At 42.3% G+C, this 26,010-nt stretch overlaps 1 protein-coding gene and 1 long non-coding RNA gene across 12 annotated transcripts in view; one reads left to right on the top strand and one right to left on the bottom strand.

Moving 5' to 3' along the window:
* The window catches only part of LOC140907066 (uncharacterized), a 31,351-nt gene extending 29,681 nt beyond the window's left edge, over positions 1-1,670 (bottom strand). For both annotated transcript variants that reach the window (XR_012157351.1, XR_012157354.1), the window contains exon 1: positions 1,174-1,670. This is a non-coding gene — a long non-coding RNA (uncharacterized lncRNA). The remainder of the gene's footprint in view (positions 1-1,173) is intronic.
* LOC140907065 (serpin B6-like) lies at positions 1,078-24,282 on the top strand. Of its 10 annotated transcripts, none has more exons than XM_073332208.1 (8): positions 1,078-1,216; positions 6,371-6,428; positions 13,260-13,437; positions 16,135-16,272; positions 17,588-17,705; positions 17,912-18,054; positions 21,006-21,173; positions 22,863-24,282. In XM_073332208.1, exons 3-8 carry the CDS (start codon positions 13,270-13,272, stop codon positions 23,262-23,264), a joined length of 1,137 nt encoding a protein of 378 aa, XP_073188309.1. In that variant the 5' UTR covers positions 1,078-1,216; positions 6,371-6,428; positions 13,260-13,269; the 3' UTR covers positions 23,265-24,282. The 10 variants fall into 10 exon arrangements, with proteins under 10 accessions (XP_073188309.1, XP_073188305.1, XP_073188311.1 ...); XM_073332206.1 differs by lacking the exon at positions 1,078-1,216 and adding an exon at positions 1,561-1,589; XM_073332207.1 differs by lacking the exon at positions 1,078-1,216 and adding an exon at positions 1,590-1,648.
* Positions 24,283-26,010: the final 1,728 nt, after the last annotated feature.

Genomic DNA, 26,010 nt, shown 5'->3' with positions numbered 1-26,010 from the left:
ACCCTAACAGAACTCAAACCAGCAGAGAAGGCAGTGTGTGCAAGCTTCCCTGAACATAAGTAGCTCACTAATACAAAGAAAAATTCTTAAAAACTTTTTTTCTATATGTACCCAAATACATATATATAAATATAGATTCAGTACTAATTCATGTACACTGAAGTCAGTGAATTTGAATTCTATTACTGCAGGGTTCAGTTTGGCCCAGATTAAATGCTGAAAATTGTTTGTTTTGTGCCAGCTGCTTGTGACACCACTGGACCTGAGTTTTATTTGTTCAGCTGCTTAACAAGCCTGTTTTCACAGGACAGCTGTACTAGAGTCACAGATGCTGACCAGAACTATCTGTCTAAGCCGGCAGGGTTTATGCTGCCTGAAAGAAATACTGTAAAACTGATTATACCCAAACAAAAAAAAATAAATCTTACTTTTCTAGACGAGTGTACACGTCCACATAAAATATCATAATGAACCAGTTGTGCACCTCCCTCACAAGTGAAAAATACTCTGAATGTACAGTTTACACAATAAGAAAAGGAGGACTTGTGGCACCTTAGAGACTAACCAATTTATTAGAGCATAAATTGGTTAGTCTCTAAGGTGCCACAAGTCCTCCTTTTCTTTTTGCGAATACAGACTAACACGGCTGCTACTCTGAAGTTTACACAATGTACATTTGCAGCCAAACCTGACCGTACAGTACATTCCCTTTCCGCCCCTCGTCTATACAAACGAAAATAGATTTTCTTTTCCACCCGCATCACTCTCCTTCAGTTTTAAGGCGTAAAACATTATTATTATTATGGGCTTAGATCTTAGAAAGTGGGGCCGCGTTGAAACTCAATAGGCAAAAGGCAGAGAAAGGGCCCCAAGCGTCTCTCTCAGCGCGAGCAATGAGGGTGTGCGCCCGCTCGGTAGTAGGGCAGCCTCGGGCAACGCGCTGGCACCTAACTCTGCCGCATAAACATCGCTCCTGCACACCGGGCCCTGCCGCGCCCTCCGCAGATAGTGCAGGAAACCAGCGACGGGCGGAGGCTGAGGGATGAAACGCCCCGTGGGGGGCTCCGGGCGCTTCCGGGGACAGGAGGGCGGGACGCCGGGGCTCAGCGGAGCTAACACAAGCCCGAGGCCACCTCCCCTTTGCCCAGCGCCACCGGAGCCGCTTCACTCGACCTGCGCTCAGCAGCGATCGACGCCGCCAGCCGCTCCCGCGCCGGTACCGCAGCCGCCGCCCCTGGTTCCAGCCCCGGCCTGGCGCCCCCTGCCGCGGTGCCCGGGGGCCGCCCGCGTGTGGGGCGGGAGCTGCCGCGCTCGCTGCCTGGGGCGCGGTGGGAACCCGGAGCCGGGCGGGGCCGGGGCTGCGACTTGTGTTTAGTTTCCAGCCTGGGGCTCGGGGTCGCTCGGGTCTGGCGGGCGGGCGGGCAGGAGACGCTGGGAGGCGGAGTCGGGCCCGGGCAGCGGCCCCAACGGGGTTGGCTCAAGCAGCCGAGGGCGGCGCGGGGGAGGGTCCGGCTGGTGTCCGGTGAGTTTCGTTTCTCTTGCAGTGAGCGCTCCTGCTCGGGGCGCTGGGAGAGCGTGTGCGGTGCGGGGTGAGAGCCAGGAACCGAACCGTGAGCCCCGCGTGTGATGGAAGCCGCCAGGCCGGGGGGTGCGGCACCCTGTGCTCCTGGTGGGATGGGCGGGAGCGAGGGGGCAGCGTATGGGGGGGACAGGGGAGGAGTCAGGCTCCTAGGAGACCGGCCCCCGGAATCTTGACTCCACCTCACAATAGGCACCTGGGGGCCTTTCCTGCCTTGAGAAGGTGGCTCAGCCTGTGGTTTCCTCCTCCCAGTAAGACCAGGTGGAGGAGGGGGGTTATTTAGCCTTATGGTTCCTCCTAACCCTGTGATTCTGTGCGCCTGGCGCTGGGTTTCTTAGTGCCAGCCAAGGACCCTTCCCTGGTTCCCTTGCCGGTGGGCTAGGGCAGACCTGGTGGGTGTGGTACACGCAGCACAGGTTGCTGGTACTTGGGATTTATTAAATCCGTTGCACATACAGGAGCCCTGCCTGGGCTGCTGACTCTTGGGGGAGAGGCTCTGGTGATGGAGGTGCCTGGCACTGCCATTCACTGAGGCAGTAAAACAGGGCAGGTGTCTCTAAATGAATCCCTGCAGCCCTGGAGTGAAGGAGGCAATAAAGCTTGCAATGAACATACTACGGTTATTTTCATAACCTCTGTATCATGGCATAAATCCGCACTACCCATGACAAAACTGAGCCTGAAGATTTTACGATCCACTGCAAGGCCTGCATGTTGTTTTGGCTGGTATTTCAATAAGTATATAATGTTGTAGCCCTGCTAGTCCCAAGATATAAGAGACAAGGTGGGTGAGGTAATAGCTTTTATTAGACCAACTTCTGTTGGTGAGAGAGACAAGCTTTCCAGCTATACAGAGCTCTTCAATACCTTTCTGAGACCTGAAGAAGTTTTAAAACTTGTCTGTCTCACCAACGGAACTTGCTCCAATAAAAGCTGTTGCCTTCCCCACCTTGTCTCTCTAAGAAGTCTCTAAAACAGACAGTACAAACTCACTGGAAGGTTAGACTGTGAACCTGAATTAAATTTTAATCGAAATGTGGGGATTAATTTTTTCTGACTCATTGCTTGTATTATGCACATTCTGGGTTCCTCACTTTCTTTTCCTCGCTTTACAGATAGAGCTAACTGTATTTCTAAAGTTATGTGACATTGTGGTCACCAGATAGTCTTATGTATTAGTGTAAAACAAGCTTTTTCTTTTTGAGGGGTGGGGATAGCCACTTCTGGCTACACCCTTTAGGCCCCAGTCCTCAAGCAAACCCTGCATAAAGGCCCACTCACTGTTTCATGGAGTCCTACCAGGCTGCAGAGGTCCAGACATGCAGACAGACTTACTGCAAGATTGTGGCCTTAGTTTTTAAGATAACTGTATATCTGCACAAACATTACAACTTGTTAAATACTGCCTTGGCTCCCATTACACTCCCACACAAGGGGAGATAGATATAGGTATGCATACGCAATATTTTATGAGATGAATTTTTAAAATTCAAAACTATTCACAGTATTCAGAGAGCAGAGAAGAGATTTTTGACATTGATTTGACAAAAACTAATCAATTGGCTGCCTTGTAGATGTCACATTTGGAATGGGCCTTAAGGAAGGATTTAAATATGGGGATTGAAGTTGCTTTGGAGACTAGTTCAAGAAGGGAGTTTCATGCATGGGAGAAGTGTCGATGTGGAGAGAAGATATTTGGTAGTAGAGATTCTTTAATTTAGCAGACAGAGGTATAACGAGATCCTATAGCTGGAAGTTGAAGCTTGACAAAATCAAATGGAAAGTAAAGTGCAAATTTTGAACAGGGAGGATAATTAATCATTGAAATAACTTACCAAAAGACTTGATGGTGTCTCAATCACTTCACATTTTTAAATTAAGATTGGCTGTATTTCTAAAAGAGATGCTGTAGTTCAACCACAAGTTATGGGGTTGATGTTGCCCTAATGAGCGTGTCTGAAGTACCTTCACATGCTCATAAGGAGAGTGAAACTCTTAGAGTTATGCGGATGGTCATGAGGGACCACTGTAATCCTTAAAATCTGAGTCCTGTACAAACTTGATGTTTGCTAGCAGGGGTAGAGTGGAGGGACTGGGGGAGTGTTGGAATGAACAGACAAAGAAGGTAGACCAGTTATGCAGGGCCTTGAAGTCAAGAACAAGAAGCTTGAACGTAATGCAGTTTGGAGGGGGAGCAAGCCCTTTGATAAACAAATCCCTCACATCTCCTAGTTTCCCATTTCTACTCCATAACTTTTTGTTTCATTCAACTGGATTTATTGAATATGTATACGTTAAGTACAGTATTTAAACAGAGATGGGCAACATGATACACACTGCTACCTGACATGTGCCTCGGATGCACTGTGAGGAACAATATGAAATTAAGTGCTCTTTTATTATTATAGCCTCTTAATATCTCTGTGATAGTTTTTAAATGTTATGTCAATTCTAAAAAAGGTAGCTCTTATTCTCCTGTATATGCAGGTTAGCAGTTATCAAATACATTGGATTTTTTCCCCTAATTTTGACTCTCTTCCCTCTTTCAGCTTCAGTAACTAGAGGAGAAATGCACTGCAAATTTGCAAGCCTGTAAAGCCTGTGGCAGCTGTCATGATTGCAGGAGTGGTTCTTTTTAGAGTGTGTTGACCATAGATCTAGAAATTTTTCTATATTACAAAAGAATTATCTGTTGTGGCATGGAAACTCATACTGTAATGCAGGGAGTTATCCTACACAGCACAGAGCAAAGGGGAAATACGAGAAATGCCATTGTCTGAGATCCCAGAATTTTATTCCCTCTGACATGTAGCCATCTTTACCAGCGCACATACAGAGTCCACTGTTTGGTAAACTAAAAAAACAGCTCCATTATCATAGTCATGAAAGGAATCTGATTGGCTAGGCCTAATAATAGGGCCCGTGATATACATAGACCTGTATACAACAGAGAGATGCTTTCCTCTAAGGGAGAGGGAGAAGAATGTTCTTTTTCCTAATAGGATTACTGTAAAATGGAAAAGGGCAGATGATTGAGTTACTCGGTAATATTGCCATCAAACCAGATGGTCAATTAATATTCTAAATCAAACAGAGTCCAAATGTATTCCTGTTATTTCCAAGTTAGCACTATCTCGGAAACAGAGTGAGTGCCCCTTTGTACGTTGATTATCTGTTTTAGGGTTTGGATAAACTTCTGTCTTCAGTAATAAGACAGCATGATCACAATAGATCAGTCTTGCAATATTTGGTCAGAGGTGTTTAGGAGCTAGCAGGTCTGCGATTTGCTTTCTTGTCTCCTAGTTTGGAGTCAAATGCCAATACAAAGAACAAATGCCAGTACTGAGTCTGTTGTTTTTCTAGAACATAATCAATTTAATTTCAATCAACTTGCAACTTAAGTTCAAGGTGCTTTTAATAGTGCCAAAAAGGTACATGATGCAAAAAGCAAATAAGCAAAAAACACCACGGGAATTAAAACTATAAAACCTGTATCACATCTACACAAGAGAGAGGGAGATCCAATTCTAGTACAGGGAGGGGGCAAATTGGCTTACACCTCATCTGTATCCTCTGGCCCTTCAGTGTGGGTTAGAGTATCCCACAGAGCTTCCCTAATTTGTTCCCTGTCTGTCTTGGATTGATAGGCCTTGTGGCAGCTGAGGAATAGCCAGTGCATAGGAATGCACTAGTCAAGCCTTCCTCCCCCAGCACACCATCAAAATTGAAAAATATGGAAAACAAAAATAAGATTGTCCATTCTCTCTCACTCTCTATGATATAAAATAGAAGAGATCTGTCTTCCCACTCCCACCCCTCAATTTTCTTGACAAGTGGGATGTGAGCAGGCCATTCCAAAGAGTGTAGTTCTTGTCCAGTGGATGCATTACTGTAAGATTACTTATCAACTGCTGATCATGAGGGCTGGAAAAAGGGAATCAGAGCGGTTACAGTGTGCAGTTTGGCACAAATGACAAGTTATAAAGGTGCAGATCAGTCATGCTGAGCTTGTATTGGTGACTTCACTCGAATTATGTGGTTTGCCTCACAGCACACAATAGATCATGAACTCTAATTTTGCAATCTTTAACTAAACCGCTCGTATTCTAGGCGGATCCATTCAGCTGTAAGTGACATGAATAAAAAAACCAGCAGGTTGGGGCAAAAGGTCTGTGTTGCAGACTCCATGCAAACTTTGAATCAGGAATTAAGCACCCCTAAGCACTGAGATTGCCCCCAACAGAGTGGTTCCTTTGAAACTTTCCATTTTAAACAGAACAACCTTTCTCACAGTGAACAACTCCTAAAAGAGACACATCCATTGATGAGAATGCATACCCTAAATTCAAAATGTTATGTCCCGATAGGAGGCATGTGGATACAATGGTCCTGGGTGACCACGTAACAACCTAGATGGATCATCTTTGCATCGCTGTTAACGTAAATGTGGTCTACAAGTTTGGACATTTGATGAGTCTGACAATTTTCTCTTCTGCCTCTTCCCAAACCCATTCACTGCACTTAGCTCTCAGACCTGTGTATTAATGGAACTATCTTGCTGGCAAATCAGAAGTCTTATCTGTATGACAGCTGTCAGGACCATGATATTCTGTAACCTAGAAACCCAACACAAATAGTAACACTGGGAATAGATAATCCAGTCCAGTGTTTCTCAAATGTGACCACCAGGGGCTTTTTGTGGGGCCACAGACCACCTGGGTGGTGATGGGGGAGAGGGAGCAAAGCATTATCTCCCCCCCCCCCCCTTCCCTTCCTTTTGTTCCCTTCCAGGATGCACCATCCTGCACCGCCTCTGGAGACAGGTGAGGCACAACCCTGAAGAAGCAAGGTGAATTCTGGACCTATGGGGCAGGGGCACAGCGGGGGTTGGGCTTCAGTCTTGGGGTGGTTGGGTGGTGGGATTTAGGGAGCCGGGCTGTGTGGACCAGGGCTTCAACCACGGGGCTTTGTGCGCCAACACCTGGCTGCAGCCGCGATGTTTTGGGTGCTGACCCCTCGCTCTAGCCACGTGGCCCCGGCCTGCGGCCAGGCCCACAGGGCTTCAGGCTCCAACCCCTAGCTGTGCGGCGGCAGGCTCTGATTCCTGGCTCTGGCTCTGCGGCACCAACCCCTGGCTCCATGTTCTGACTCCCAGCCCTGATCATGAGCCCTCAATGCCAACCCCTAACCCCAGCTGTGCAACAGCAGACACCACCCTGGGTTCTGGTGGGTGCTGGTCCTGGGCGTCAATCCCTGTCAGTGATTGCCAATTCCTGATGCCAGCCCCAGCTGCGGGTCTCCAGCCCTGGCTGCTGATCACAGGAGCTGGACTGGCCACTGACCCCTAGCCCTGGCTGTGCATCAATGGATGCCAACCCCGGGCTCTAGGAGTGCAGATCTAGCCCTGGGTGCAGATTCCTGGTGGCGGGCACCAACCCCCGTCTGCGTGGTGGCAGGCTCCAACTCCAAGCCCTGGCTGCCGACCCCTAGCTCTGGACTTGCAGCAACGGCCACTGGTCCCAGGTACTGACTCCCCAGCCCCTGCCATGAGTGCCGACCTGAGCTCTGGCAGGAGCTGGCCCTGGGTGCCGATCCCCTGCCCTGGCCATGCAGCAGCGGGTGCCAACTTGGGCTCCAGCAGGTGCTGGCCCTGGGGCTGAGCCACAGCTCCAGGCACACAGCAGCAGGTTCTGACTCCGGCTCCTGACGCTGATTGAGCAGCTCCTGCCCCCGTGCTCTTGCCACTGGCACTGACCCCCTGCTACATGGCCACTGACCCCCGGGTCTGGTCACGGGGCTCACCGTCCACCCCCATCACTCCTGATCCCTGCTGCCTCACCTGGCCCTGCATCCAACCCCCCACCCCCATTGCCCCTGGACTCCACTGCCTTCCTGGTCCCACATCCATCCCCCCATTACTCCTGACCCCTGCTGATTCCCCCTCCATCCAGGGCTTAATTTGTCCTGGGGCTTGCTGCGAAAAGTGGTATTAACAAATGTGCAAATATCACTTTTCACAGCATTATTTTTATTATTGAGTCTGCAAAAAAACAAACAAACCTACATAAATAAATTACAATGATTTGGATGTCTATATGTGCATATATATTTATTTTTCCTAAAGTGAATAAAGTAATTTAGGAAATAGTGTCAGTGCGACCACCAGCAAGAGTTGGTGGCCATACTCTGAGGCCACCAAAAATTTTTTTGTGAGAACCCCTGAATTCTAGTCTCTGATAAAGGCCCAGTCGCTACATGTAGTCAATTAGACCAATGGCAGAAAAATAATCGAAGTGTAGCTGACTACAATAAGCATACTGCAAAGTATGTCTGAAAGTGGAAACTTAGGAAATTTGCAAGGGCATGATGGTATTTTTCTTCCAATACTTTAAAAATAATTGTTTAGATGTTAGCTGGATGGAATCAAAACTGAAAACTTTGTCACAAAAAATAATTTTTAAATAGCATTTTTTTTATTTCAAAATTCTGGTAGTACTAGGTTATCCCTTTCTGACAGCTCAGAGGAATAAGATGTGGAGTTACTTATCTTAGACCACAGAGAAAGTCCATTTCAGAACCAGGAAAAGAGCTTCTGGTTCCCAGTCTTTTGCTTGGATTGCTGGAACAATAAAACTTTTCGATGGAATTACATAGAAAATCTGCTGTGTTACAACAGTTCAACTGGCTAGCGTGTGTGTCTAGTAGGATTTTTGCTACTGCAGTTGTAACATACAATGTGGTTGGAGTGTGTTTTCCAGTAAGATGGCTACAAAAATTTGCATGAGTAAACTTAACTGCATTCTGTGCAGGGCAAAATTTTTTATTTTTTGTAAGTCCCACAAAGTGACATCACTAAATATTATTGTTGCCGGCACAGAGTACCCGAGGCAGGCAACAGCAAGGTTTGTTGCCCGGTGTGCGTCACCCAATAATCACAACGGGGTGGAGAAGCGGAAAAGTTTATTTGAAGCTTCAAGTGGTACAGGGAGACAGTAACCTCAAATCCTGTACACAGAGCAGGAAGTTACACAGACTTTTATACATCCTTTCTTCAACATACTTCTCCAATAGCAAGCTGCCCCAAGTATCCATATAGCCAGCCAATCCAGATACCAGCTAGTTCCCTTTTTCTTTGTACCATCTGTTAAACCATATATAAAGCTGCTTTGTTCAGCATTGTTCTGCCATATGTGCCCTGTCTGGCCTTGTTTAGTTTCAGACAGTCTGATTTTGCAACATATTGTTGCAAAATCCCCAGCATGACTGTTGTGAGTGCCTCCGGGCAGGGGGGCCAAAGACACTTGGGCCTAGTGCGAGGGGGCTTCATGGACGCTCGTGGTCTTCCATACCGTCGAGTTACCTAGTGGCCATGCCCAGTGTCCCCAACATTATCCTTAATTCAGTGTTGTAGAGTAAATGCCCTTCTTATTGCTTGAGCTCTGATAATTTTCAGAGTACACCTCAAATATCTAAAGATCAATCAGATGATAATGTAGTGTAGAAAACCCATCCTGGTTAATCTCAAATTTAAATTTTAGTTAATCATTCTCAGTGAAACAGAAAAAAAAAATCTCCAACTAAATGTTTTTCTCTTTGTGAGGGCTGGAGGGCTGTGGAGATTGGTGCTCTTATTTTTAATTTAAATGCAGTTCTTTTGCACTCTTTCCTGAGTTTAACAAAGCCTCTGTCTTGAGTCAGTTACAGTTACGTACAATATCAGACAAATATACTTGATAGTTTGGCAGGCGTGTTGAATAATGCCTTAGTTAACAGCAAAGCTGCCAGCAAGCATTTTTCTTTTGTTGAAACAAGAAGTTGGTAGGATGTGGGTTTTTTCCTCTGTGTTAGACATTGTGAGTTGGGAATGTGAATTTGGTGTAGGTTTGTGTTTTGTAGCAATAAACATACCAGTGTTAGTTGCTGCCTTAGGATAAAAGATTTGAGACATTTTGAAGTTTTTGTTACTGGCTGAGACCATAAAATGGCTGTAAATTGTTATCTGTAGTTAATCCACTATTATCATCTCAACTGATCATGTTGTAGGTGGCTGGATCTGTAACCTCAGGTTAACATTTAACCCTCCCCCACTTCCTCCAGGTGGACTGTTCGCACTTATTTTCTAACAACCTCAGAAGTGCAAGTGTTTACCTGTGTGGTGTAAAATTCTCTGTGGATTCTTTTTTTAAATTCAGTCTAAGCTTTACAGTGCACAAGTGTTTCATGTTCCAGTGGTACTTAGGGTAACCAAACATGAACTAAATCAGACTTCGAGTTTCTGGTAACAGTGCAACAGGTACCAGTTTGTAACCTCTGGATGTCATCATGACCAACAGTACTTCCTCTCCCCTCTTTTTTTTTTTTTTCTTTTTCTTTCAAGAGTCAATGGGGCAATAGGATGGAGTCTGGGCTCTGGGACCCTCCCCCCTCATGGGGTCTCAGTGGCTAGACTTCAGCTTGTGCCTGAATTTTATACTGAAGTTTTATAGCCCTGCAGCCCTGAGTCAGCTGACCCATGCTAGACACATCTGTGCCTCAGGTCTTTCACTGCAGTGTAGACATAGCCTGTGTGTCTTGCCCAAGGCCACACAGGAAGCCTGTAGCAGACCAGGGAGTTGATACTGGGTCTCCTGAGTCCCAAAATAGCACTGTAATCAACAGTCCACCCTTCTACAAAAATGATTTCTTTGCTACTGTGCTGTAACTGTGCACTTGAGAAATCCCCTAAATAGCTGAATAGTTTTAGAATATTTTTATTAGAAAGTTGCCTTGACAGTTTTGTATAGACTCTCCAGTTTCTTTTAGCTCTTTATTGCCATATCACTAACCAAATAAATCCCGCCCCCCTCCCCCGCAACAATTAATTTAAATTAGTATTGCCTGCTGGTTATAGGTTCTGAAAATACAAAACATATCAATCAGCTCTAATTCATAGAATCATAGAATAATAAGACTGGAAGGGACCTTGAGAGGTCATCTAGTCCAGTCCCCTGCACTCCTGGTAGGACTAAGTATTATCTAGGCCATTTCTGACAGAGGTTTTTATAACCTGCTGTCATTAAAAATAAAGGGAAGGGCAACTACCTTTCTGTATACAGTGCTATAAAATCCCTCCTGGCCAGAGGCAAAACCCTTTCACCTGTAAAGGGTTAAGAAGTGAAGGTAACCTCGCTGACACCTGACCAAAATGACCAATGAGGAGACAAGATACTTTCAAATCGGGAGGAGGGGAAACAAAGGGTCTGTCTGTGTGATGCTTTTGCCGGGAACAGATCAGGAATGCAGTCTCAGAAACTCTGTAAAGTTAGTAAGTAATCTAGCTAGAAATGCGTTAGATTTCCTTTTGTTTAATGGGTGGTAAAATACACTGTACTGAATGGAATGTATATTCCTGTTTTTGTTTTTTTGTAACTTAAGGTTTTGCCTAGAGGGATTCTCTATATGTTTTGAATCTGTTTTCCCTGTAAGGTATTTACCATCCTGATTTTACAGAGGTGATTCTTTTACTTTTTCTTTAATTAAAATTCTTCTTTGAAGAACCTGATTGCTTTTTCATTGTTCTTAAGATCCAAGGGTTTGGGTCTGTGTTCACCTGTACAAATTGGTGAGGATTTTTATCAAGCCTTCCCCAGGAAAGGGGGTGTAGGGCTTGGGGGGATATTTTGGGGGAAGACATCTCCAAGTGGGTTCTTTCGCTGTTCTTTGTTTAACACGCTTGGTGGTGGCAGCATACGGTTCAAGGACAAGGCAAAGTTTGTACCTTGGGGAAGTTTTTAACCTGAGCTGGTAAAAATAAGCTTAGGGGGTCTTTCATGCAGGTCCCCACATCTGTACCCTAGAGTTCAGAGTGGGGAAGAAACCTTGATACCTGCTCTTAAAAATCTCCAATGATGGAGATTCCACAACCCCCCTAGGCAATTTATTCCAGTGCTTAACCTGACAGTTAGGAAGTTTTTCCTAATGTCCAACCTAAACGTCCCTTGCTGCAATTTAAGCCCATTGCTTCTTGTCCTATCCTCAGAGGTTAAGAAAAACTATTTTTCTCCCTCTTCCTTGTAACAACTTTTGCGTACTTGAAAACTGTTATCATGTCTTCTCTCAATCTTCTCTTTTCTAGACTAAACAAACCCAGATTTTTCAATCTTTCCTCATAAGTCATGTTTTCTAGACCTTTATTCGTTTTTGTTGCTCTTCTCTGGATTCTCTCCAATCTGTCCACCTTTCCTGAAATGTGGCACCCAGATTGGGAGCTTTCCAGTAATTTCTTTATGCATAAGTGTATTTGTAATGAGCAACTACCGGGCGGCAGCATAAAAATAAAGCCATTATGTTATGGAGATTAGTAAACAGACTGCAATGTGGGCTCCTTTTCACTGGCTGTTGGATGGAGACAACCAAATTAACTTCATATAAGCTACAGAACAGTCATCAGATGCCAACACAAACTTTTTTTATTACTAGTATGTGTTCTTGGATGGGCACATATGTTTACTACTCATCTTCATTAAACTTTCTTTAATCCTAAAGAGTCTGTCATATTACAATGTGAATTAAGGATAATATTCCTTTTAAAATCCTCTTGTCATGATTGCTCCCAATTGGTTGAGTGAAAAATGCTGGAAGCAGAATCTCCTGTTGGTCACTGACACAGGAATAGATGGGCTGAGAGTATAAAACAAACCCAGTGCTGAACAATTGCCCTCTAATTGAGGTGTCAGGAAGGGAAGAGGAAAGGAAGTTAAAAATGACTGAAACATTAAAGAGAAAAGACTATTATAAAGAGCTCTTTTCTTACCTGTGTTTCCCTCCCCATCATAACCTCTCTCTCTTCCTACTGTGCCCGTTATATTTTCCTATTTCTCTTCCCATTTTGCCTCAATCTCCCTATCTCTGCAGAAGGGGCACTCCACCCCTCTTAGGACATATAGTCGCATGATCCACTTTCCATAACTCTGCTGTGAATAGAAGACAAACACTATCCTAGTGGGCTAGAAACAACCAAGTAATATGTGGATTTACCACTAATGAGTGAATAAGGCAGATGTTTATAGAACTTTAAACCCAAAATCACTTTTTAGTTGACTAAGAAAGTTACCAACCCAGATCATAAAGTACATGCAGTGAATATTCTACACCAGAGAATGTAATATAAATTCAAATACTTAGGTACTGCAGGTTGGATTAAAGTAAATTTGAGGTATTAAGTATTGCACAACTGTGACTTAAACAACGTGCCTCCAATAATGACCATTAAATATAAAACAAATTCAACATCTGCTGATAAATTTGGATCACCTGTATAAATATGAAATATAAATTGTATTCGTGTGGCTAAACAGTTCTGTAAGCTAGGTACTGAATTCCTGAAAAACTGTGTATAATGTTTTTGAAAATCGACACGAATCTTAGAGAATTGGAAAACTTTGCAATTTTTGTGAGTTTGTCCCACTTGTTATCTGAAGGCTCTTATATAAACTTGGATTTTGAGAGAGAGAGAGACAGAACACATGGTCCTTAAACTTATTTGACACTGTGCTAGATCCTGAGGTGATGTAAAACCAGTGTGGTTCCACTGACTTCAGTGGAGTTATGGTGCTTTATACCAGCTGAGAATCTGGCACATTAAATACTCCATTATATTTTAAATCTGTATCTTATATGATCTTTCCTTTGTGTTTTATAGGTTCTGAACCATGGATAACCTCAGTAAAGCAAACACCACCTTTGCACTCAACCTATTCAAAAAGCTGAGTGAAAATACCAATACACAGAACTTATTCTTTTCTCCGTTGAGTATCTCCTCTGCTTTGTCCATGGTTTTTTTGGGTGCAAAAGGTACCACTGCAGCCCAGATGGCAAAGGTATGTCTGGATAAACTTGGACCACTTAAGACAACTTTGCTCTAGAAGCTGAACTACAGATCTCTATTGAATGTTCTGTACCTATGGAAAACTCCCATTATCATCCTTGTGAGCCTGAGAGTAGAATTTTGGTGGCACCATACAGCTGAGGTGCCTTGAAAAAGAGAGAGCTGTCTAGCTGCCTCAAGAGTTAGAAAAGAACTTCTTCAATTACATTCTCTGCTATTAATATCAGATTATACTAGTAACCTAAATATGTCTTAAAAACATAGCCAGGAGCATTTTCTTAAAATCAGGCCCCCTGTAAGGTGTCAAGTTGGGCAACCAAAAAAAATCACTAGTCGCTTTTGAAAATGTAGGCCTCGTTCATTTAAATTCTTAATGCCAAATCCTGCTCCAATGAGCACTCAGAACCTCGAGAGAGAAAGAGGGCCTAGGGAAGAAGAGTTGGGTGCCAAGTATGGAGCCCTGAGGTCCCACTGAAAGCTCAAGCAAAGACCTAAGAGGAGAACCAGGAGATGGAGTCACAAATGCTAAGGGAGAACAAGATTTAGAAAAGGAGAGTGATCAACAGTGGCAAAATTGGCAGGAGTCAGGGAAGATGAGCATGGAGTTGAGGCCCTGAGATCTGGCTGAAAAGAGGTTGTTAGAGGGAAGGACTTCTGTGTGGCATCTACATCCTTTTAGGTTCTCTTAGCTTGTACTTCTCTTATATTTTTAGTATAGTCTACTTGGAGTCTTGGGGTGAGAATTACAAATTTCGAAACTAGATTTATAGCTGTCCACTTAGAGCCTTATACAATATTTGGCTTGGGGAGGGGAAGAGTATGTCTAAACGTGCAGCTTCAACAGTAAAATAGGGTGGAGTTAAAACTGATTCCTTATAATCTGTAAGGACTTTTAGAATTGGCATGTATATGTCTTTTTGTTTAGAATAATGTTGCTAAAAATTACATGCACTAGTGGGTGTGCCGAAGTGGCATGACCTGTGAGTCCATGACAGTGGGTGTGAACATTCCCTTGTTCTGTGTCAGTAAAATCTGTTCCTCAAAATATCAAGCAGTACAACAGCTCTGCAATTGTCCTGGAATTCATATCATGACATTTTTTAGCAGTTATTACTTTGAAGCAAACCCAACATTTGGGAGGTAGTTTTTTTGTAAAAATTCAATCTTTTTAGTGTCACTTTAACTCAAACCAAGGATGAATTTTAAGCTTTGATACTAGGGATATTTATTTAAACTACAATGTTTAAATAAACATTAAGACAAATTCTTCTGTTGCATTGGTGTAAAACTGGAGTAACTATTAGATTTCAATGGAATTGTGTCCGATTTACATCTATGTAAATGAAAGCAAAGTTTTGCTTGATCTTGATTTTCAAAACGTTGACCTACTAGATGTGACATCAATGAATTTAGCCCAGAGACTTACCATGGGTCTCCCTCAGAGTTATCCCAGACTGCATTTGGTTGAATTGGGCCTGTTGTGTCCGATGGGGACTGTGCCTTCGATGAGCTGCCCGTCTCCCCTGTTGTCTGTTTGGTCCTTTGGGAAGCCTCTGAGGTCTTGGGCTATTTTTGTCACTTTGGGCATTTGCCTCCCCACATGCAATGAAGCACTGTAGAGCTAAAGTTTTCCCTTAGAAAGGGATGTTCAGGGTGTCTTACTTCACTACAGTGTTTCCTAGTATAAGAGCCATTCTTGATCTCTAGTAAATAAATCTTGTTCATATTAAAGCAAAGGACTAATGTACTGGAGCACTAAGTCATTCCATAACATTTCTTCATTCCACTAATGTTTAAGCTCAAATAAAAGCCAGATCTGTTCTTGAATGTATTCCCAAGAGAACCTGTGCTAACTATTGTACTATAAGGTGCTTCATCTTAGTGAAGAAGGAAAAGAATGAGGAATGGAACAATGCAAACATAAAATGATGCAAGAAAAATCCATTATGGAAGGCAAAATGGAGACCCTGTTCAAAGACAGCAGCATCCTATGGTAGTGCTTGAATTGAAGGCATAGTTCCAAAACATTGCTAGAAGCTTTGGGAAAAGGACTGTTGAAAGGGATACCATCAATATAAATCTTACCTTGTCTGAATTTTTTTTAACCTCTTAGTGTTGCAAGTAACAGTTAAGATTAGGGAAAAATAAGGGACATTTCCCCCAGTTTGTATACTTGTGCATTTGACAGCACTTGGTGCTTCACTGTTTCTTCCATAGAGACATTTTCCCTGTTTGTCAGGCTCTTTTGCACAATGAAACAAATTAAAAGAAAGTAATTATAAAGCTACAAAAATCGACATGGGGATATAGAGACAAGTATAGGACCTAAAGCTACTTTAAATTCATGTATGTTTTGAAACTGAGTAGATTTCAAGTTGATGGTTTTCCTTTAAACTCTCCAGAACTGTTCATTTTATGTGCCCTAAAGCTAGGACTGAGTGAGGGGTCTCTTCAAAACAGCTATGTTTATTCCCACGGTAAAAATTTGTATGCAGTTTCTCTCTCCTCACCTGCACAATGAGTCCAAATGTGTTGGGTTTTGGGAAATCCTTTCCCTTTTAGGGCTGTCTTGGGTGTTCAGGCTGCAGCTTTCATCTCTAAGCTGCTGAAAGGCATTGTACTAACCTGTTCCAAAGTGCATGTTTCAGCACGTGTGTCATGCTGAGTGTATTCCTCTCTTTTTCTATAGGTGCTTTCTCTGGACGAAACTGAAGACATTCACGATAGATACCAGTCCCTTATTTCTGAAATTAACAAGCCAGGCACTAATTATTTGCTTAGGATTGCCAACCGGCTCTATGGGGAAAAGACGTTTACATTTCTTGCAGTAAGTCAAACGTTCAGTTTGCTTTTCTGTTATAACACATTTGCTATGCTTCCATTTCTGAGTGCAAATAAAGGTGTTGGCTTTAATCTGCAGGCAGTATGTAGTTCAGGACCTGACTAACCAAAGCCAGTCTCCTTGTAAAATCCATTCATGTGTTCAGCTGACTGTTTGACAGTCCCTAGCTCTGAACTCTAGAGAACTGGAGCAGAGCGTTGTCAATGGAAGGTCCGTCAAACCCCAACTCTTCAGCATTCCATTAATCACTCAAGTATTTTTGGCCAGGAGCTAAGATAAAGGATTTCCTTCAAATGGTGGACAGGGAGGGTAATAGGCATTATTGTGTGACTTTTTGCGGTGTCTTCCTTCCCCCTAAATTGGACAGTGCATTCAAAGGACACAGCAATGGCCACATAATTATTTTTTTAAATCAGACAGAAGAATGATTAAAAATTCTCCAGAGACTTAGCTGAGAGTAACAGCTACTGGGGTATACATTTCCCTTTTAAAATGTGTCCAAAAACGTGTACCCCTAATTTTAACCTTACTCTTTCCGATACCCTTCCTTCATCTCAAAAAATTAAGAGATAACTGAAAATCTCTCAAGTTTTAGATTCTAAAAAACAAACTTGCATTTTCAGTAAGGTAATCAACCTTACCTGCCCCATTTTACAGTAATTCTATTACTAAAAGGATTGCCAGTATAAACTGGCTCCGATCAAGAGTTCCTCTTCTCAAGTAAAGTTAAAACCACTGTGATTACATATTTAAACTTTGCATCTTTGGCATTTGGTCCATAAAATAGAAGACGCCAAAATACAAATTGGAGAGAGAGGGCATGATTTTGACCTAACCACATAATTACTGACCTATTGATATTTGCACAGCAGGCCTTTTATAAGGCTGAAGAGCTTGTGGTTATGGTCCACACATACTGTAGAAAAAGATATAGAAATAACCCCCCTGAGGTTTCACTTCTGAACTAGATCAGGTTTGGGTTACTCTGGGAGGGTTACAAAAAACTTTATCTAGAGATTGATTTACAAAGCCTTGTACTCTCAAACCGAAGCAAATTGATTGCATTACTCTCAGCATGCAGTCTTGTTGATCTGTCAGTAAGCCAGCTGCTTGGACTAATGTAATAATAGAAAATAAAACATTCAGTTTGAAAAGAAGTGACAACAAGTGGGTGTTAAAGACTATTTTATGACCCCTTCTAAAGGGGTGGGAGAGGAAGAGGTAGATTCTATGTTTGAGTCTTCTACAACTGCACATCAAAAAAATATATTGTTAAGACATCCTGCTTTGTTTGTCCTAGACATTTATAGATTCCTGCCAGAAATTCTACCATGCAGAGCTAGAACAACTTGACTTCTCTAGAGCTGCAGAAGATTCCAGAAAACATATAAATGCCTGGGTAGAAGAAAAAACTGAAGGTAAGTAGCTTGCAGAGTTCCAGTGTCTTTCTGAACAGCCAAAGCCTGCTTAAAAAGCATATGGTCTTAGGAGAGATACAATAAGGGAAGGAGAGGAAAAACAGAACTGAATCCTTCAGATTAAGATGTAGTTCTTGTCTTGTGCAGTAGGTAGAAGATAGATGCGTACCAGCTAAAATCTATTCTTCCTTTAATGTGTCCTAAAGGTAAAATCCAGAATCTGTTGGCTCAGGGCGTTGTTGATTCAATGACCAGACTGGTCTTGGTGAATGCCATCTACTTCAAAGGCAACTGGGAAACCCAATTCAACAAGGATTGCACAGTGGAAAGGCAGTTTAAAATTAACAAGGTATGAAGTAGGGAAATGTCACTAATTTTGCAGTACTCTTCGCCCAGAGAAAACAAAAAATGCTTTTAATCAGGATTGCCCTAAATACACTTTACTACAATCCTCTATTCTATTCTATCCCATCCCCTCAACACAACCCCTTTGGTTAGTTTATTGCAAACATCTTTGAAACTACATTTTCAATTAAATACATTAACTTAGATGTATCCCTTGTTTTGCTTTCTGCTGCACCTCTCACTGTATCTTTTCAGTGTTGGAGGGAGGTAGCCTTTAACATAAAATTTTAACATGGAAGGGAAGAATGTGGATAAACGAGTGTCGGACTCCATAAATTGGGATCCCATAAATTGTTCAGTGGTTAGAGAACCTGGAAGTCATTTAATCTCCTCGTCCTCTAATGTGCTGCAGTTTTGTGTGCAGAACTACCACAGAATTAAGGTTACTTACAGAAACTGGTCCCTTCTGCTTCAGTTTTTACCCAGTGATAAAATTGGAACACAAATAATGCTCAAGTACCTCACGTCTTGTAAGGTTTGATTTGTGGCGATGGCTAATTCTCCTCACATCAGTGTAAATCAGGAGCAACTCTACTGCAGTCCGTGGAGGTAAATGAGTATATGCTCTTTGGGACAGGGACGGTCTTCTTGCTGGGACAGTGGTGTCCTGATCCATGGCTGGGATTCCAAGGGGTACAACAGTATAAAAAGTGTGAGAAGAATTGGGTCCTAGGGAACATACATGTGTTCAGATGCTTTGGCACATGGAACACTTCTCTTTACAACAAGCTTTAATCAAAACAAGATCATTTTTGCTTTAAAATGGATTCCACAATTAAATTGATACAAATTAGATCAGGTTTCTTTTTTTTAGCTACTCACATCATAGTGTGAAAATCTCATCTTAAAGTGCATCCATACTACCCCAAGGCATAATACAGTAATTCTCATTGTGGCAATAGGCCAGCCCTCCTTCTTGCAGAAGCTCATCCATCCTCATGGGACTGTCTCAAAATAGCACAAACAGGGACTGGTAACATGATTCTGGAGAGCTAAATCTATTTGCATACCAAGAAACTGAATGAAATGTGAGCCATCCTGTGTGACTTGTACCCATCCCTTCCTGGATGGTGAAAGACATTCAGGAGTGTCTGGAAGCATTACTGTCTCTTAATGCCATCTTTTAGAGAGAGAATTTTATCGCCCAGCCCAACACATGTTATAGTCAGGCCAGCACTCCAGAAGCCATGAATGAAACCAGACTTTACTGCTTGAGGGTCTAACTTCTTTCCCATTTGTGAATAATGTAATGAAAATGCAAGTGGATACACCTGCTTACTATCTGTATAGTTTACCTCCCCAAATCTGGGCTTCAGATCTTGATAGGTAACAGACAGCACAAGTAGTGTTGATGGATGACCTGCTCTTGTCCATGGATGAGAGACATACATTCACACTACTGGATCTCTCTGAAGCATTTGATAGAATGCTATTGTCCTGCCTTAGACCTACTGGGGAGTTCGTGCCAATCTTTCCTACCAGGCCCTCCCCAGAAAGAGCCCTAACTTGTGAAGTTGCTTAGTTCTCCCTTTTCTTCTTTGGGGGTAGAGGGGAATCAGTACTATGCTGACTCTCCATTGAATACAGGGTCATATTAAGGTTTTGACCCTAATCTTCAAAGCTGTCTCTGAAACTGGGCTGAGCTACCAGAGGACTGCATTTTCTTCTTGACAAGGAATATAACATTTAAAGGAATTCATTAGGAACTACAGAACTGTCAGTCACCAAAACTCAAGTGGAAGACAGCAGATGATCCACAACTATGAAATTCACTTTATAAGGCACAGGAATGACCACAAATCTCAGTGCTTCCAGAACAAACTGTAAAACTTACTCTTTTATCCTCAGCCTGCTTACACTTACTAGTCATAATGAACTGTCAGAAATGGAGTTCAGATAAGCACTCAGAAATCCAGATGCTACCTGAGCTTTTAGGCTCCTCTCTGGTATCAACCGTGAACACTCCCAACAGCCTTTCCAGCATACTAATAGCCATTCTCTTTAATCTACTTACAGGATCACTGTTTGTTTTTGCTGCCTGCTCCTTCCCTAAAATGCGGCAAGATCCTTAAGAAAATCTGACTTTGTGCCCCTGTCCACTCAACCCGTCCTTTTCTGTATTAACAGGCAATAACAGCGATGGCCATATTTGCCATTTAGCAGTCAGAGGTTTGAAATCTCCTGCCTACTAATCTTTTAGATTTAAGTTTTGGAAAAGTTGGATTAATGGCCTTACAGTTTCAGGCTAATTCCTATTTTCTCATCTTGTTACTCATCTTGAATGAAAAGAAAATAATGAAAAAGCCTCACAAGCTTGTGCTCCATAAGAAAAAGGGTAGGAGATAGTGGATTTCAAAATGGTCATTTCAAACCATTAGTGGCTTTATAATTTTAGGATTTAATTATTTGTATAATGTCAGTAAAATATTTTATATTTCTTTTGAGATTGCATTCCGGGACCAGTAGCCTAAAAGAACTAAATATTTAAGTTGAAGATGTTCCCTGTCCATTTGAAGCCAAGATTAAAATATGTTTTTAAATTAAAAGGCTTGAATCCAGGTGTGAAACTCTTTAGGCACAGAGGTCCAGTGTTTTTACAATTTTGTTGATAGGAAGCTATGCACTAAGCAACTAAAATACCTCTGTTGTTTTCCTGAAAATAAATCTCAAGGGACTGGGCATTACAAATGGGAAAAACCTGATGAAATTCTAGTTCATTCCCTCCCAACCCAATGGGCAATGGTAGGACCCTTCCCTACAGTATTTTCTAGTGCTCTGTCCAGCCTAGTTTCAGATGTCATAAGTGATTTGAATCCCAGTTCTTCTAGGTTAGTACCAACATGCTGGCTCTGTATTACTTGTTGACACTGATACTTTTTTTTTTTTTTTTTAAAGAATGAGACCAAACCAGTGCAGATGATGTTCCAGAAAGCTAAATTTAACATGAGCTACATGGCAGATTTTCGGACCAAAATCCTTGATCTCCCTTATGTTGATAACGAGACTAGTATGATCATCCTACTTCCTGATGAAATCCAAGATAATTCCACTGGCCTGGAACAGGTAAGGCATTTGTACTGAATACAAAGGCAGCTCAAATCCTGCCAGAGAAGAGCATTTGACTAAATCTCATTTGGAGCTTGGGACTTGAATTCACAAATCTAAACTCACCAGTATTAACACAAGGTGGGAGAGCTGAGAACACATTGCATCTGTCCTCCAAGGGATGGGAATACCATGTGTTACTGTCAAGTAAACCCAACTCTCTCTGATGTCCAGGGAAATGTTAAGTTCTGAAAAGAGAGATTTCTTGACTAGAGGAGGGGTCACCAGGGAGTGGGATGAAGCCAGAATGTAGTGAGCGACAGACTGAAGGAGATCCTGCAGAGCTTCCATTCTCACAAAAATCACTTCCTGTTTGACAGATTTTCCCCATATTCCTTTCTGTTGTGGGTTGGGCTCTCCCTCACTGTACCTAACGGTTGCTTCATATGGGAGTCTTCAAGTGCTCCTCCATTCAAGAGCTGATTTCTTTTCTGTACTATATTGTTACTGAGCTGGCAAGGGATGGCGAAATAGCAATGCCTCTCCCACAGTAGCCATGTGTCATAAATATAAAGGGAAGGGTAACCACCTTTCTGTATACACTGCTATAAAATCCCTTCTGGCCAGAGGCAACATCCTGTTACCTGTAAGACGCTCAGGCTAACCTGGCTGGCACCTGACCCAAAGGACCAATAAGGGGACAAGATACTTTCAAATCTTGGGGGCGAGGGGAGCCTTTTGTTTTGTGCTCTTTGTTTATGTGGTTGTTCTCTCTTGGGACTGAGAGAGACCAGACAGAAATCCATCTTCTCCAACCCATCCTAATCCAAGCCTCCAATATTGCAACCAATATAAGTCAGTCAGTCAAGGCGGATTAGTTTCTTTTGTTTTATGTGAATTTCCCCTCTGTTAAGAGGGAGGTTTATTCCTGTTTTCTGTAACTTTAAGGGTTTGCCCAGAGGGGGATCCTCTGTGTTTTGAATCCGAATACCCTGTAAAATATTCTCCATCCTGATTTTACAGATTTGATTTTCACCTTTCTTTTAAGAACCTGACTGATTTTTCCATTGTTCAAAGATCCAGTGGTTTGGGTCTTCGATGATTTTGTAACCGATTGGTTAAGATATTATTCTCAGGCCTCCCCGGGAAAGGGGGTGTGTAGGGCTTCGGGTGGGGAGGGCTGGGAAAGACGTCTCCAAGTGGTCTCTTCCTCTTTGTTTAAAACGGTTGGTGGTGGCAGCATACTGTTCAAGGACAAGGCAAAGTTTGTACCTTGGGGAAGTTTTTTTTTTTTTTAACTTAAGCTAGTAAGAATAAGCTCAGGGGGTCTTTCATGTGGGTCCCCACATCTGTACCCTAGAGTTCAGAGTGGGGAAGGAACCTTGACACCATGTCTTCCAAGTACACTTCATTACTAGTGACAACATGCAATTGTATTAACTTGTCACCACAAAAGATGGATTTGTGACAGTACTTGCATATAGTACAGTGGGGCTCTGATCCTAATTAGAGGATCTTTTGAATATACGGATATAAGAATGTATCTGAATGCCATTTATTTTTTGCTTCTGACCTCAGCAGTAGCATTCACTCCAGACCAGGAAAGGATGCTAATCCCTGCTGTGTAAACACACACAGTCGTCATTGTTTCATTAGTATAAATTCCTGGCTTTTCTTCCTCTTTAATTTTGACTCTTTTTCTTATAGCTGGAAAGAGACCTTACCTATGAGAAACTTATAGAGTGGATAAATGCAGAAATGGACTATAGTGAAGTGGAGGTATTTTTACCCAGATTTAAGCTGGAGCAAGCTTATGATCTGAAGCCTGTTCTGAAGAGCATGGGAATGGCTGATGCATTTGACAGAAAAAAGGTGGATTTATCTGGAATGTCAGCCAGCAATGACCTAGTTCTGTCTGAAGTTGTTCACAAGTCCTTTGTGGAGGTAAACGAAGAAGGCACTGAGGCAGCAGCTGCTACTGCAGCAGTGATGAATTTGCGATGTGCACTGATTGTACCACGGTTCACTGCTGACCATCCTTTCCTCTTCTTTATCCGGCACAACAAAACTGGCAACATTCTGTTCTATGGCAGATTTTGTTCCCCCTAAAAAGAAAAAATGCAGCCATTAACACAGTAAAGTTATTTCCATTGTACTATCTTGGGATTTTTTTTTTTTTGCACTCTAAGCAACAAGATTTGTACAGATGCTGTACGTTACATGGTACAACCCTACACACCCTTCTCTCTTGTGCCTGAAACCGCTTTTTGTAATCCTCTATTCAAATTTAAGCAACAGTTTTAAATAATAGGATCATTTAAGAATGTCTGTTCCAAGTGGTAAGACTTAAAATGGCATTTACCATAGTTCATTGGAAAACACCCCTTGTATCCTGTATATCTAAATAAATGCAGATTTCTTTAGCTTGAGTCCTGGCTCATCTTTAGCCATAACTACTTGCTTAATGCATCCCTCCATCTCTGTACATATTCCCCTAGAAATCTGGTTCTCATACTTGGGGTTGCTTAGCAACAAGTGGTAAGATCTTATGGGGAGAGGAAGGAAGAAAGAAAGAAGACTGGCTTCTGACTGACCTCCAAATGCTTTTTGCAAATTTCCCTTCTCCCTGTCTTATTTTCCAGACTGGTTCCTTCCATGTCTAGCTGTGCAGCCATCTAACAGATTTTTATGAACACTATTAACACAACTGTCATTGGGGAATAATTGATCAAGTACTTATTCAAGACAAGGAATGAAGTCAACTCCACTGAAGTCAATGGTAAAACTTGTTATTGACTTCAGTGGGGTCAGAATTTCACTCTGCATGTATCTTATCACTCGTTAACCTGGGTTACATTAATGTTTAACACTTGTGAAATAGGACAGACATTTCTATAGATAGCAAAGATTATAATAAACTTCCAGGACACATACAGTAACTTAAATGTGAGAGCTCTCATTTGTATCTAATGTAACAAACCACAAAGGCAATATGTAACTCAGCAGTTTGTATACCTTTTTTGCTCAGACGAATAATGCTAAACTCTCCAGCCATAGTGGCTTTATACAGTGATTTTGGTCTTGCTGTTTCTGCTCCTTGAACAAAAAATAAAGGAACTGATGTGAAGTGCTATGTGGTCAGGTTTTGTTTGGTTTTAATTGTGTAATTCTTCAGCTGTAGTGTGATCAAAACAAATGTGTGAATTTTTGCCATCGATAACTACCAGGGACAGGCTCTGCCATTTTAAGACTGCACTAGCAGGGCTCCCACTCCCGTGAAGTCCAGTATGTATTGCCTCCTTTATAATACTTGGCTGCCAAGAACATGTGTAAATAGAGTCAATAGAGTGGTTAACTTGGAACACAGAATTTAGTGCTGTTCTGAGTGTTGAAGCTAATTCAGTTTCAGCGTCCGATTAGGTTTGCCAACAGCACCTCTTAACCTGGCAGAGTGAAGTCTGAGTAGGTAAGGAATAGTGTCAATGAAAACCTTGTTGCTGAAAATAACCTTTCACTGTATTATAAATTGCAATAAGATACCAGTCCTGGGTTGTATGCAAGGTTTTCATTCCCTCTGCCAACTACAAATCCTGACCCTTCACAATCTTTGCCCCTACAGGCACTGGTACAGAGTTTGGCATTATCCACAAAACTGTAAGGAAGTAGAAACACTGACTTGACTTTAAAGGAGGTGAAAAGGAACAATCCCTGTGGGCAGAGCTAGGGCATTCTAAGCTGCCCTGGGATTTGACAGTGGGCATGCACCACAGCAGTTCCTTAACTCTGGAGAAATTTAGGGAAACCCTCCTACCAGCTGAAGCAGTTCACTATTAAAACATATTTCATTATGTGTATTTCAGTAGTGCCTAGAGCTCCAACCATTACTGGGGGCCTATTGCGTTTGTACACCGCCTACTACAGAGAGACAAAATAGTCAAAACAGAAGAAGGGAGAAGTAAAGTGACTCGTCCAAAGTCACAGCAGGTCACTGGCAGAGCTGGGAGTAGCACCCACATTTCCTAACTTCCAGTCCAGTGCCCTGTATCTTAGATCTACGCTGCCTTATTGTCACCACGGAGCCAAAAATCATTGGTGGCAGGAACAACACAACTGACTTCAGATGAGTTGCTCGTGCTTCCATCAGCAATGATTTTTGGCCCATAATTCTTTCACTTGGCAGGAAAGAAATGGGAGACTGTTAGTTTCATTTATACTATTGCCTGCAACTTGTGTATTTTTTTTTTTAAATTGTCATCCATTACTCAAATGCAGTAGAAATTCTGTGCGAAAAAGTAAATGCAAGCTTAGAATTTAAGTTGCTCCATATGACTAAATTAAACTGAGTGATATTACTGCTTTACTTCCATAGTTTTGGGATTTTAAAATCCTGGAGTCACATGCTTCAGTGTCAAGTTCCAAGACCATGAAAAGAGAAAATAAAAGCAAGGGCTGTTTGCAGTGGTGTCCTGACTAAATCCCAAATTAGGTTAAGGCATTCTGAAACCTATATTAACCACTTCCTCAGTCTGTTCTAAACTAACGCTCCTATGCAATACTGAAAATCTGCTTCAGTTCAGAGGTGACTGCATTTCTATGGTAGGTAAAGTAATACCATAGACTTGCTAATTGTACCCTTTAAGATAATTTACTTCACCTCAATCTTTGGTGTATTCTAGGTGTTCCCCATAGTAAGTAAGGGAAAGTTTGGAGAATACCGAGGTAATCGTTTATAAAAGACAAAGCTGACAAATTTAAGGGGGACCACTGCCTCGGAATCACTTAATCCATCACTGAAGCATACCCACCTCTGAGGTAGAATGCTGCAGCTACTACCAGCACGTCATTCACCACATGC

Source organism: Lepidochelys kempii, chromosome 2, assembly GCF_965140265.1.
Source record: "Lepidochelys kempii isolate rLepKem1 chromosome 2, rLepKem1.hap2, whole genome shotgun sequence".
Taxonomy (NCBI): domain Eukaryota; kingdom Metazoa; phylum Chordata; order Testudines; family Cheloniidae; genus Lepidochelys; species Lepidochelys kempii.
Note: the sequence above shows the minus strand (reverse complement) of the source record. Positions and strands in the feature narration are given on the sequence as shown.

Coding starts and splice junctions, on each gene's coding strand:
- LOC140907065 (XM_073332204.1), top strand. CDS start 13,270: ATGGATAACCTCAGTAAAGCAAACACCACCTTTGCACTCAACCTATTC. Junction 13,438..16,134: donor CTGCAGCCCAGATGGCAAAG/GTATGTCTGGAT, acceptor CTTTTTCTATAG/GTGCTTTCTCTGGACGAAAC. Junction 18,055..21,005: donor GGCAGTTTAAAATTAACAAG/GTATGAAGTAGG, acceptor TTTTTTTTAAAG/AATGAGACCAAACCAGTGCA.